The sequence below is a fragment of the Musa acuminata genome, unplaced genomic scaffold, assembly GCF_036884655.1.
Source record: "Musa acuminata AAA Group cultivar baxijiao unplaced genomic scaffold, Cavendish_Baxijiao_AAA HiC_scaffold_1104, whole genome shotgun sequence".
Taxonomy (NCBI): domain Eukaryota; kingdom Viridiplantae; phylum Streptophyta; class Magnoliopsida; order Zingiberales; family Musaceae; genus Musa; species Musa acuminata.
The window spans coordinates 347,501-361,890 of record NW_027021317.1 but is presented as its reverse complement, the minus strand read 5'-3'; the positions used below and the strand labels follow the sequence as shown (position 1 = coordinate 361,890).

At 38.7% G+C, this 14,390-nt stretch overlaps 1 protein-coding gene across 1 annotated transcript; it reads left to right on the top strand.

The window, feature by feature from the left end:
- The first annotated feature begins 1,496 nt into the window (after positions 1-1,496).
- On the top strand, positions 1,497-9,782 carry LOC135666452 (probable protein phosphatase 2C 11). Its single transcript, XM_065178022.1, has 9 exons — positions 1,497-1,898; positions 5,477-5,585; positions 5,739-5,892; positions 7,576-7,701; positions 7,819-7,942; positions 8,023-8,099; positions 8,224-8,276; positions 8,978-9,032; positions 9,326-9,782. Exons 3-9 carry the CDS (start codon positions 5,740-5,742, stop codon positions 9,467-9,469), a joined length of 732 nt encoding a protein of 243 aa, XP_065034094.1. The 5' UTR covers positions 1,497-1,898; positions 5,477-5,585; position 5,739; the 3' UTR covers positions 9,470-9,782.
- The last annotated feature ends 4,608 nt before the right edge of the window (positions 9,783-14,390 follow it).

Below are 14,390 nucleotides of genomic sequence, written 5' to 3'. Positions count from 1 at the left end.
CTCGGCCTGTCCGACTGAGTCGTGCTCCTCAGTTGCATGTTACTCGGGACCACGCTTGCGCGTTCAGCTCGCCTGCGCCGTGCTCCTCGGCTGCGTGTTGCCCGAGACCACACCTGTGCGCCCTGCCCGCCTGCGTCGTGCTCCTCGGTTACACGTTGCCCGAGACCACGCTTGCACGACCTGCCCGCCTACACCGTGCTCCCCGATCGCACGCTCTCCGAGACCCCGATCTCTGCTTGGCTTCCCGATTGAGTTGTGCACCTCGGCCCCATGTTGCCCAAGACACACCCGCGCGGCCAGCCCACCTACGTCGTGCTCCTCGGGTCTGCGGAACAAGCCCACCTGAAGAAAGAAGCCATGCATCGGACCCCCTGCGTACGACAACCGACGCATAACTCCTTTCGGGGGGGGGGGGGGAATATGATAAGGGTAAAAATGGCGATGTAATGCGCCATGACGTCAGCCATACCTGGGCGACGTCCTGCCCGAGGAAATGCGTATTAACGCCGACTTGATATGCGCCAGTGTCACCCGCTCCCAAACAACGACTGAACCATCTGACCCCGCGCGCTCGACCAAGGTAGAGGGGGACGTCGGCCGAAGCTCGCCCATACCCTGCGGCAGTTCGGTTCTCCACGCAACCCCAGTGGCGATGTCAGACGCCATCGGAGGTACGGTCCTACTCCTGCTAGCAGCCACATCAGATAACATCAAACTCATCTATAAATACCCCAGAGTTCTAAACGAACAAGGGGAGAAAAGACAAGCACAACGCACTCGGAGGCATCTCTTCCTCCAAAACCTTTTCCACATCGTTGACTTGATCGTCGGAGGGGTCGAGCCGAGCTTCCGACCCGACCTATGTGCAGGTGCGAGATGACGTCGCCTCTTCCCGACACTGCGGTAAAGCTCTCCACCCGACGCGACATCCCGACCCGACCACCCGCCGGGAGACCTCAAGGGACGCCACACAAGATCCCCGCCATTCGGACCTCCCCGAACAAGTCGCGTCGGCCCCAAGGCCACGACTAAAAAAGTTGTTTACACCAACACCCATCAAGGTTTCAGGGGTGATTTAGTCTTGTCAACAGGCAGAGTCAAAATAATTCACGCACCCAGAGTCCCGCATGGCTGAATATAACTAGAGATGAGACGTGGAGCGCATGAGAGAGATGGGTGCGAGGGTGAGTCATTTAGTGCGACGTGTAGCAGACAAGAAATATTTATCTGGGGGCAAAATAAAAGAAAGGATTTCCCCACCGGTTAATTTGAGACAGAAGTCTGCCCTCGTTATTGTTGGAGGTTATACTGAGCTTCTTGCGGACCGATCGTTTTCCTCCAATTGTATAGCAGGTATGATTTGCGAGTAGATTATCAGATGTAAGAAAAAGATTTTTATGATGAAGTTGCGGCCACATAGATCACATTTGGACCGACTTCCCCCGTTCCTATTTGTCGTAAACCCAAACCCGCACGTACCAAATAGCCTGTCTCTCTCTCTCTCCGGTCTTTGCACACTGTATTTGGTCGGTTCCTCCGCCCTCCAACTTGGAGCTGCGAATTCGATCTCGCCTTCCTTCGTTTTGCACCCGCGGCGCCCGGATTCGAGCCGGGCCGTCGAAACCCTAGCGCCCCCCCCCCCCCTCCGCCCCAAACTTTGGGCGCCGGAGCGGAGGGCGATGGCGGCGGAACTGGGGCAGCAGACGGTGGAGTTCTCCGCCCTTGTGCGACGAGCCGCGGAGGATTCCTACCTCGCCCTCAAGGAGCTGGTGGAGCGGTCCCGGGCGCCGGAGGACCAGCGATCCGACTCCGAGAAGAAGATAGACCTCCTCAAGTTCATCGCCAAGACTCAGCAGCGGATGCTCCGCCTCCATGTGCTCGCCAAGTGGTGCCAACAGGTGATTCTCGTCGTCGTCTTTTTTTTTTTTTTTGCTTCTTTATTGCTCGCTGTGAACTGGTTTTTTGCCTAGGGTTTCTGAATGTGTTCCTTCTTGAGTGCCTCTAGGCTCCGGTAGATGGAAAGCCGCTTCATTTCTTAATCCATGGTACGGATTTAGTCTAGTGTCTGGATTAGTAGTTTATCTGGGGATGATCCTGGAAACCTAGTTCCAAACTGGTAGTCAGTCTTGGTGAATTTGGCGTTTTGGATATGCTTTAGGTTACAATAAGTGCAGCTTATTTCAGTTTTCTGGAGTGTTTTTCCCCCCTCCCTTTTAATGCATTTTAGCAACAATATGAAATTTATTAGTTTGTGATGTAGTACAACACGCTTTGTGCTCTAACAATTTTTTTCTACTAACCCCAAATGCTACAACATCATTAAATCCTTAGTCTATTTGTATGTATTAATAGTTAAAAAATAGCAGATTATGTTTTGATGCAATTTAAGATGTAGCTAAATCCTTGAAGGTGAATTGTAAAATTAGAGAAATTTGTTGGAACCATTATTTTGAGAATTTTCTCATTGGTGTTCTATATACTATTCTCAATCTTTGACATTTTTTATTTGAGACTGATTGTATCCTAAATTAGTAAGATGCTCTACAACTTTAGGAACCAAGTGAGTCGTTTTTATATGGTGCAGAAAATATTTCTCATGATTCACAACATATTAAAGCTTTGTTGTCTAGACATGTTAGGAGAAATATTCCATAAAGCACAGATTAAGGCTGTAAGTTGGGCAGTTTGGGTTTATTAGAGGTAAAACTTTATTGACCAAAGGTGATCACCCTCACCGCATGATGAACCCAATGTAATTTCTGAACTAGCATGATAAACATGTACCTAATTCGAGGTGGAATCAAATTGATTCTCAAGGTATTAATGTCAGAAAAAGAAGTAAGCCACTGCATTCAATTTGTAAATGTTAATTGACAAAGCATGTTGTGCTTTTAATTGTCATTATCTAAATGTACAACTTTCCAGAAAGGTTGCATACTTTTTATGTTTGAATGAATTTTTTTGGAGTCTTCACTGGTAACCTTATTATAAAATCCTTTGTGACATTATGCTTCTTGATTTTTTGGAGTCTTTTTTATTCACTTTGTCACTTGTTTTGCATCCAGCATTTTCTTTAAATTAAGCTCAGAATCTGACTTGAAGATGGTGGTCTGTGCATTTATTCATTTGTTTGATGATCAATGTCAAAGTAGTCTTGTAAACTTTTGAGATGCCTTATTATATAATTAAATTGTTGGCTCACGTTGTGTATCACATTAGATGACTGATTTGATCTTGAACTGGCATGGTTTAGGCGAAGTTCACGTATGGCATTTATAACACCTTGCCAGAGAACTATAATCTTAAGCCTGGACAAACATTCAAGTGAAAGCATAAAGAGTCTTGAATTAGCAAAATGATTGTTCTGTAACAGTCATTACAACTCATGAGCTTTATGAATGCCATTTGTTTTGTCTGATACAAGATAGTGTTCCTAATTATAGTTTGGTCTGTGACCTAGTTTCCATTCTCATATTACTGAAATGGCAACTTATGCACATGATTGTCGATATACTCAAATTGGGCTCCTTCATGGAGAGAACTTCAAAATTTTAATAACATGGAGATGGAGGGCTGGGAAAGCATTTACATAAAATATTCTAATGTATTCGTCGATCTCGTCTTTTTGCAATCTCCCAATTTGACTGTGACATAGCCTAATTTAGATATATCTTAACCTTGAAGATGATCTTCCAGGAAATCTTTAAGAATTTAGGTGAAGGGTAAAAGTATAATGGCTGTTCTCTTGGTAGAAGTTTTGGAGGACAATTAAGATATAGTTATCTAGTCTAGTGTTGAAAACTTTATCATGTACATGTTTACAACTTTTAGTGGTCGATTCCGAGGTTGTCTTTTACATTGTCCGATTTGCTCAAATGGAGCCTACGATTGATGCACTAGTTGGCATGTGGTGACGTGTGGCTTGCCATAAAGGTTCCCATGCATGCTAGGCTGAGTCACACTCAAGCAACTCTTCACATGTGGAGGTTGGCTTAGGTTCTTTTTCATTGCAAAGGCTTCGTGTGCTACAAAGGTTGTGACATGCTCTGCTGCTACAGACAACATCCTTCCATTGCACACACAAATGAACTCTTATTGGAGGCTTTTTTGCTACATGTTATTTAGAAACACTTTTTGTCAAATTTAGTTGCCTGACTATGAGTACATACTAAACACTAAACACAACTTGCTCAGTTATTTACTTTGGTTTGGAGGGAAATATGATGAATAAGTTTTGTTGTTTAAATAGATAATTTGCATTGATATTCGAGTTTCAAAGTTTTACAAAAATTAGACTATTATATAATATAATATATTATATTGGGAGAATTGCGCATAAGGATTTTTTTATGGTCTAAACTGATTTAATTATAATGTTTTTTGGAAATAATAGATTTAATTATAATGAATTATGAAAATAATAGATTTTTTGGAAATTCGCCACATTATTTTTTCTCTCTTCCCGCTGACTTGTGCGGACGGCCGTCGGAATTCTTTATATTCTCCTACTTTCAACTTGTCGAGCACTCAAGGCTTATCCGCCACGTGGCGACAAGAGAAACAAGGGACTAAGTCACCCATGATAACTCTACGGATGATGTGGGAGCTGCGCAGTTGGCGAGGTGTGAGTGACCCCTGAGACACGATACATCGGTCAGATTGGTCTTCATTGCTGACGTGGGTTGTGCTGTTATACGACTATACATAAAGTAATGAAAGGAACACGATGTCATGCAAAATTAATTTTGGGCATTTAACATAGCTATAGTAGAAATGCTTGACAAATATGGTCTATAAATCAATAAATTGTAGTTGCAAGGATTAGTAATCACGGTCAGATTGGTCTTCATTGCTGACGTGGGTTGTGCTGTTATACGACTATACATAAAGTAATGAAAGGAACACGATGTCATGCAAAATTAATTTTGGGCATTTAACATAGCTATAGTAGAAATGCTTGACAAATATGGTCTATAAATCAATAAATTGTAGTTGCAAGGATTAGTAATCATGGTAATGCTTGTATTGAAAATTGGCTAAACTAAATTGTTATTACTTACAACTTTATCAGAATAATTGCTTATATTTACTTTAGAGAGCTCAAACTTGACTGAAAATGCACATCTGTAATCCAATTCACTATTATTGCTTCACTTTTCTTTACATTTGAGACACTGGTGACATTTTCTGACATAATTGAATCCTCTATACAAGAGCCTAGATGACCTGAAAACTAATATAATTTGTCTACACAAACAGTTCCTTCTATGTTAAGGTTGTGATTGTCAGACTCATAGTGTCCTGTTACTTGGTGCGTGTTGTTGTATTTTCCTCACTACAAGAAATGATTTTCTATACTAGATTTGATTTGTACAGTGACTCTGCTTCACCACTTGTTTTCCTTGTCTTTTTTATCTCAGATGTAGTAATATTGCAACTATTAACCAATTCTTACTGAGGTAATATGTTGTTTCAGGAAAAGTAGTAGCCAAATTCTGTGCAAAATACCTGCACACTCAAATTCTCAAGTATGAGCCTCAGTTGGGTGGTGATTTATCTGCTTCAGTACAAAAAGCATTTTTAAGGTAACATATGATGCTACTATTGTCTTCCAATATCTGTAGTTTTGAGTTGAGATAAAAAATTCAGTTTTAGGCCACATATGGTATGTCATAAAGCATGTAATGTGACAAGAGAACATATGGTATGTCATACATATGATTCTTGTTTTGATTCAGAATGGATGAGATGATGAAAGGACAGAGAGGATGGAGGGAATTAGCTGTACTGGGGGACAAAATGGACAAGTTCACAGGTTTAATTGAAGGATTGATATGGTCCCCAAGGGGTGGTTATTCCAGTGAACATTTAGATGAATGGGCATATGAGGAGGTGATATATTACTCTGATGATCTTCTTTAACTTTGTTCAAGATGTTATATTGTTTCATTTAATATGCTGGGGATGCCATATCTTGAATACTTTGCTTGTTTTGTTTTTGGAAGGATTGTCTTTTAATTATGTGGGTCTGAAGTTCCTTTTGTGCTGTAATATATGTGCACGAATGAAGAATCCAAAAAAAGTACAGCTGTGGAGTCTGTGAAAGCATTTTTCTTTGTCATCCATCTTAGTTGTATTTTATATAATGGTTGAATTGTTCTCAGGGAAGCCAAAGTTTCAAGATTTTTTTTTTAATACCTAAATGAGCTGTTGAAGCTATAAAAGGATGGGAAAGTATTTTAGGAGATTTTGGCTGAAGCCAACTTTTCAACAGTAGTTGTTTGATTTGTTTGAGCTGTCTCTGCAGTTGACAAAGTGTTTTACAATGTTTAGGGTCTTGGTTGTCAAGGAATTGTATAACATGTTTTTCGGATGAAAATTTAAAATGTTGTGCTGTTGTTGAAGATAGAAATACAAACTTTGAGAAAGGAGGGGCAGTACATTGGGAAGAGAGATCAAAGGAGTGAAAGAACAGAGAAAGAGATTGAGAGATAATTGAGCTCTAATTTTCCCACGATATGTCACACCTCAAACTGACTTCTGTGGTTTGTGATATTGCTGTAGGTCACTTGTCTGGGTTTGGCCTCTCCTAAAATTGAACATGTCCATTAAAGTTGTTCCTTTGGCCTATAATTCACTTGGTCTGAAGTGTCTGATGAGTCCTTGTTCATCAGATTTCCCTGTTTGGAAGTTGGTTGCTTTTATATGTCCAATATAAGTGAGAAGCACAAGATTATGCATTTACTTTTTTCACATGAAATTTCTGAATTTTGTTTTGACAGAGATTTTATAAAGCTAAAATATTGTGATGGTAAAGATGTAGAAATGAAATGCTTCATAGAACATACATTTTAGAAAAAGGTCTATCCGTATTGCAAACCCAGATTTGTTGGGTAATTACCAGAACAGTGTGATACTTTAAAATATACTACATGCGTATACTTATGTTAACTTAAGACGTACTAGTTTTTGGTGTGTACCAGGTATGTCACTTCAATTCGAGTTTCATGGAACAAAAATTATTATTCAAAGTTAGGAGTATATGATGCATAATAGAGGAAAAAGGAGACTGATTCTTATTGGCAGGTGCAGAACTTAAATCGTGTATCATCTTTGCATTATATTCCTAAATTTTGTTAGAAGGCTTATATTTATGTACACAAGGCTTCTATACAGACTGAGGCAATTTGTATGTTATCTTGCACTACTAATTTACTATGGTATGTATACTCAATATCTGGCAAAAATGGTAGAAGAATTTGGCAAGTGATTGTTTGTTGTTTTTCTAATTTTCATATGTTCCCACCATAAATTTTCTAAATATTACATACATGCTGAATATAAATTAGAGTGGTAGAAAATGCATTAGTATTAATTACCTTGTCCTAGTTTCTAAAGTTTTGTCATATTGGTTCCTTTTTTTCTGTGTCCATTGTCCTTGTCCATGTTTCATACTCAAGATCTTGTTCTTGTCGGTGCTAGTTGTTAGACTGAATCTTGAAAAGGCGTAAAGTACTATTTGCAAGTTAAGTGGATCCATTAGGAATCTTGTGACTCAAAAGAACTCTTTGTCAGGGACCACATTCTGATTTCTCTGGACCGACATCTGGAAGCACAGCTTGTGTGGCAGTCATCAGAAACAACCAACTCATTGTTGCAAATGCTGGTGATTCTCGTTGTGTACTCTCGAGGAAGGGTCGGGTTTGTCACTAAGAGAATCTCTTTCTACTGATTTGTGTTTTCATGTGCTTCAAAATTACATCATAGACAAAAAATATGCCTCAATTGTGTAGTCTTACTTCTGTTTGTTCTCTATAGGCAATTAGTTTGTCAACAGACCACAAACCATATCTTGTTGAGGAGAAGGAAAGGATCGTAAAAGCAGGTGGTTTTATTCAAGCAGGACGAATAAATGGAAGCTTAAACCTCACTAGAGCAATTGGTACTTCCTCAGTGTTTTTTAATAAAATTTGTAGGCTGCCTTATCATATGTTTTACTCTTGAGAAGCAAACTTATGGCAGGCGACATGGAATTCAAGCAAAATAAGTTTTTACCTGCTGAGAAGCAAGTTGTGACATGCAATCCAGACATAAACATTGTGAGTATACCACAGTTCCGCTTCCAATAGTGATTAAATTTAGAACCATTTGAACTATGATCCACCATATTATCATGAGTTCTATTATAAATCTCGGTATGTCATTTGTTGGCCTTCGCTGTAGGTGGAGCTATGCGATGATGATGAATTTCTCATTTTAGCATGTGATGGAGTCTGGTATGCCTTTTCAGCACCTCTTTAGCAATTGTAAATCCAAGACAACTAAATCTACTATAACTATTCTTATAATGAGATTTCCAACAATCATATATATCGTGTTTCAATTGCAACATTGACATGCCTTCATTTAAATAGTTGATAGACCATAAGCCACGGTTATAATGTTATCAATACTCTAGTGTCCATCCACAATTTAAAGAAGATAGTAATATTATTGTCTTTCATGTTTCTAGCACATCGAAGTATCAAACTACTCACACTAAATTATATGTTTATAATTCATAATAAATTTCTCAGCTATTTGTGTGCCTATGAATTCTCTTCTCTTACAAATAGAACAGTTGATGTATATTAAATTAGAGCTCAATAGCGGCAAAAGATTCATTGGATAGTATCAGTCAAGTGTTTGTGTTTGAACATTCAGCATTATTTTGTCTATGTACTTCATTGGACTGTAATAAATTTCTCATGTTTGGTTATTACCTGTTGTGCCGTTATCATCATCATCTACCAGTTCAAGAATTATGTTTCATTGTGGCTTATAACATTTATAACCGTAAGGTGTTTTTCTACATAGTCGAGTGCTCCTTGCTTAGAGATTCTAATAGAATCAGATTGAGAACTCATGCTTGCCATAGTATGTGTCCATTTGAAATACTCGTGTACTTATAGGTGTCTATTCTGATACTTTTTACCAGGGATTGCATGATAAACCAGCAACTGGTGGATTTCATCACTGAGCATATAAAAACGGTGAGGACCTTATTCTATGTTATTTTTTGATCACTTTAAGAGTATCTTTCTCGGAACCTTATGTCCAACATAAACCAATTATCCGAAGCTGTAACGTCAGTGACCTTGATTGAGGCTAACTTCAACACTTGATGGTCTCAGTAACCGAGCTCATGAAATGGACTTTTGTTTTTTGGCCAAATAGTGTATCTTAGGCTTTATACATAATGGAATAAAGCAGTTTTATTTGCCAGAAGTATATTTTGTTTTATTTATCATAATACTTTTTCTGGTGCCTATGTTGCTAACTGCAGGAGAGCTGCCTGTCTGCAGTATGTGAAAGAGTGTTGGACCGGTGTCTGGCACCATCCACCATTAGTGAAGAGGGATTGGACAACATGACGATGATACTGGTGCAATTTAATAAGCCGATCAGACCTGATGCTCCTCATACATAAAAATGATGATATGCTGGGTGAGACTGAAGTTCCAAGTGATCCTTCTATCCTGCTGTAGATTTGAAGTGTGTTGTACATAGCAATATATCCTCTTGAAGGTTGTAGCGTATACATTTGGACAAATCATCATATGGCAGTGAATTAGTTGCGGGTGATCCCAAAGTTCCCATCTTTAACCCGATAGTTAGTATCGAATGTATAAAGCACTATTCATTTGGTTTACGGAGTGCTGAAGAACTAAATGGTTGACTTTACTCTTCTCATATGACATGATGACCTATGGATAAAATCGCATGATGTGTATTTTCTTAAATTGCCTGACAATGTGTTGGTTTTTGTGGAGACAAAAGTCAGATATCTTCTTTTCTTTCAAATGCAACCTTAGTGAGGAAGACTTGATTCTCGAGACCTTAAAATAAATACAATCACAAACCTTACCACACACATTAGATGTGGAATTATTTTTTTAATATTATAATATGTTCACTGTTGCAAAAAATTTCATTCAGTTGTAAGTTTAAATAGCCTCTATTACTGAGAAGTATCAGCAAAGCCAGATTTGTGGTAGAATCAACTTATTGTTTATTGAACAAGCAAACGGCACTAGAACTTTGATGCTCGAGCTCAACAAGCTATGCAACATGTGGTAGATCGAAAGCTAGGGCAGAAAGATGTGGTAGATCGAATGCTAGGGTTGCAAGTCAAGGTAGAAAGTGTAACGTTGAAAGAAACGCAGCCTCTACTCAATTCATAAATTCCAAGAAGCTTATTGTTTACCGGATTCTATATTCTATTGTGCACGCTAGAGTCACTACTAGTCTATTTGCCGTTGTGCGTTGAGCCAGCAGTAACCAGTGTTTTACTACACCATTCTATCTATATTAAAGGATAGCGATAGAATCTTCAAGGATAGCGATATTCTCTCTTCAAGGAGTCGGGGTGCGAAAGAGCAAGCAGCGGGAATAGACAAGCAAACTTCTTGTCGCCGGTGCATAAGCTGACTATGGGTGCTCTAACACTTATAGGATGGGGTGCGAGTTCCACTTGCCTGCGTGTTCTTTCGCCTAAGTGTATTAGGGGTGAGTCTTCAATCCTTTCTTTCAACCTTTCTTTCTACTGCTTGAGACTGAATTTCATGGACTTGCAACTTTCTACGGCTTTAGATACGAAACCTTCTATTTTCTACTTCTTGAGCATCTACTATACTTTCCACTTAACGAGATACCTTCTACTTGACTTGATACTCAACTGGATACTTGGGTAGAGGGGAACTAATGCGTTGGGTCACGCCAGCTTTGACTTGATCTCGCGCTCAGAAATGAGTAGGATAACTATAGCTACAACTTGATTATTGGCAAGTTGGGTAGAGGGGAACTAATGCGTTGGGTCTCGCCAGCTTTGACTTGATCTCGCGCTCAGAAATGAGTAGGATAACTATAGCTACAACTTGATTATTGGCAAGTTGGGTAGAGGGGAACTAATGCGTTGGGTCTCGCCAGCTTTGACTTGATCTCGCGCTCAGATATGAGTAAGATAACTATAGCTACAACTTGATTATTGGCAAGTTGGGTAGAGGGGAACTAATGCGTTGGGTCTCGCCAGCTTTGACTTGATCTCACGCTCAGAAATAAGTAGGATAACTATAGCTACAACTTGATTATTGGCAAGTTGGGTAGAGGGGAACTAATGCGTTGGGTCTCGCCAGCTTTGACTTGATCTCGCGCTCAGAAATGAGAAGGATAACTATAGCTACAACTTGATTATTGGCAAGTTGGGTAGAGGGGAACTAATGCGTTGGGTCTCGCCAGCTTTGACTTGATCTCGCGCTCAACCTTTAGTTCCGAACCGGGGCCGTCGTACCTCTTTCATCCGAATCTCTTTCCACTCAACATTACATACAACTAACTATCTATCGACCACCACAATTCATCTGATTCCCGGCATGCGAGAGAAGTTCTCATTCCTCTCTCATCGGCGAAGAACGGCAGCAGAACCACTTTTTCCAGGGCCACCCACATCTTATCCATCTGCCGAAAGAGGGTACCGTAAGCAATACGAGCAAGCAATCAATGCCTCCCCTGGAACCTGACCTAACAGTTGATCCCGAACCGTGGGAAGATAGCACTCTTTATCCATGGAGTATTATTCCCCAGCTTTACGTACGAGTCGATCTTTAACGAAAAGAGGAAGGTCAAAGGAAGTGTGCTTTGACCATGAGACATGTACAACCTAGTTAGCGAACAAGCAAGAGAGACGAAAACAGCTGCTGTTCTACCCCCATCTCTCTCGCATCTCTCTCCATCTTTCAGCCCTTTTACAAAGTTGACTTTTGAGGAAGGGTGAGTGCTGTTATTCATCATGCATTCATATAGAGATTTGAAATAGTCTCCTCGAGACGATTGGACTCAATATTTTGTTCTTTTCTATTGGTAATTACAATAAGCTCAATGCTTAGAGAAACATTAGGATATGATTTGAAGTACACTAATCCCACCAAATACAATTGTGCAAGTGTTCACTTGGCTCCGCTCCAACTTCTCATTCATGTGGAGCTCATGCTTCCTCTTCTCGGACCATCCTTTGCCGTCTCGTCTATCTTCTGGTCCAACTCCTTGATCCTTTCCTCGCTGAACGTGTAGGTATCCGCTCCATGTGTCGCCAACGAATGCGTGGCGTTCCTTGTGCTAGTTCGACCTGTAGGACTAATGGCAACCAGGGAGGGGAGGAGGACACCGACTCCGAAAGTGCGTTTCAAAGATTTCTTCCTCTCATCACCGAACGGTAGCGCCAACCAAGGCATGCCGGAGAAGAACTCCTCAAAGGAATCCTGATCCTTGTCCATGGAGATGTTAACCACCTCGAAAGCACTGCCCATGCGCTTGATCTTGTGATATTCCTCGATCATATGAGGAAGAAATCTACGGCATGTACCGAACCGGCGAGCCGAGAAGAAGAGAAGGATGGTCTTGCCAACAAGCTCCTTCATTATTGTTTATAATGATTCATAAATTTATATATGATATATGAGTTTCAAGCATATTATCATATCATATGAAAATATAAATATGTAACGATCGATGATATCTAGGATACAAACAACAACGTCTTATTTGAAAGTGATTTGGTGATATATATTGTTGATAGAGTAAAGCCTGTCTGCCTGCTAGTTGCTAGTTATAAGAAGCATGAGTAGCAGAAAGCACATGGATTATGCTTCAGATAGTAATCTCTATAGATAATTCGGTTGACTAGGCTCGAGCGGCACAGTTAATAATAAGGATTTGCAGCAAATTGTGTTCAATCTCTGAGTCTGCTAGTCTATCAAAATGCATCTTTATATATTTGTTTGGGCATAGTATCTCTAAGAATGTATGCTTGCAATGAACATTTGTTTGGTCTTTATATATTTGGATGTGTGAAGTTATATCCTGTATTTGCAAGTGAAAATCCAACATTGTTGTGCTTGTTAAATCCAAACTTTCGACATCTGTATCAGACATTAGGACTGCAGATGATGCTTTCATGATCCTCTCAGCTGCATTCATAAGATAGAGAAATAGAAGAGTGAAACTAGGAAGCTACACTTTAAATGAAGTTCTAGAAGTACTAATCCTTTTATTGATAAATTGGTGCACATCTAAAAGTTAACACTTGCACAATTGTATTTGGTGAGATTAGGTAAGACTATTCCTAATTTAACCCAATCTAGGCATAGTTGACACCCAAGGGACCTGATCTCACTTAGATGATCATTAATTAAATTGTCTTATATGGTTTGGGAATGCAATTCAACCTAAAATGTAGCCCCATATTAGCAAGATGGTTAAGCATCATCATCTTGTTTGCTATCGCATGAAAAAATGCATCAAGATAGTAGCTGAAGCTGATTTAGTTTTTATGTGTTGCTCTTTCTTTAATCAAGTGAATGCTTCCATTGGTGTCTATTAGGCTTAATTTTACATGCAAAAACAAGTTGCTTGACAATAAAAATATTTTACATGTAAAAATATTTTACATGCAAAATCAATAAAAATATTTTAGAAACTTTAAAACAAAAATAATGATCATCTATATATATTTTAAATTTATTTTTGAAGATTTTTAAATGCTTAAAAATCTTATATATTATTTTTACATTTTTATAATAATATATGAATATCACTAGTATATTATTTGTTATTTCTAATTATGGTTTATATTTTTTATATTTTCATAAAAAATAAAAAATAATGATCATATGAGATTTTGCATGATACTGATCATGTTTTGATCTAATGCATTTTATTCTTTGTTTCTCTCAGAATACTAAATTAAACTTTGTGAGTTAAAAGTATGATTTGTTATTTTAGTTGGAGTTAAAATCTTAAATTCACAATCTATAAATAAAAACTCATGTAATACTTTATGCATATAATGAGGAGGGAGAGATCAAAAAAAAAAAAAAACCTCAAATTAGTCCTAGAGATTATAAAATTTTAATTTAATAAGGGTTTTTAACTTTAAATCTTTTATATTTTGCTCGATACTCTCTTCTATGATTTCTTAATACCCAACATTTTATCAAGAGATTTCTCAACATGATACTAGAGAGCTTTTTGAATTTTTCTATCATTTAAGGAATTTGGGTTTATAATATTTTAGTAAAAATAGAAAAAATGTCCCAAAAAAAACACACACACACACACAATTAAGAAGAAGTTAAATAATGGATAGATAAAGCTGAAATCTTCAAACAGACGAGTTGGTAGCGTCCATTAGTTGTGGATGCTTCTTTTGAATCATTTGACATATCATATATTTAGGAAGGGAGGGAATTTAATGTAACGTGAAGTACTATTTTTTTAATAGAAATATTACATTCGATAAATTGGTCTCCTTATTTGTTGACACAAGATATAAACCTGATATAGCTACTACTGTC

Excerpts from the sequence above, each read along its gene's own strand:
- LOC135666452 (XM_065178022.1), top strand. The coding sequence starts at position 5,740 with ATGGATGAGATGATGAAAGGACAGAGAGGATGGAGGGAATTAGCTGTA. Across the intron at positions 5,893-7,575 it reads ATGAATGGGCATATGAGGAG|GGACCACATTCTGATTTCTC; the intron begins GTGATATATTAC and ends ACTCTTTGTCAG. Across the intron at positions 7,943-8,022 it reads AAACCTCACTAGAGCAATTG|GCGACATGGAATTCAAGCAA; the intron begins GTACTTCCTCAG and ends AACTTATGGCAG.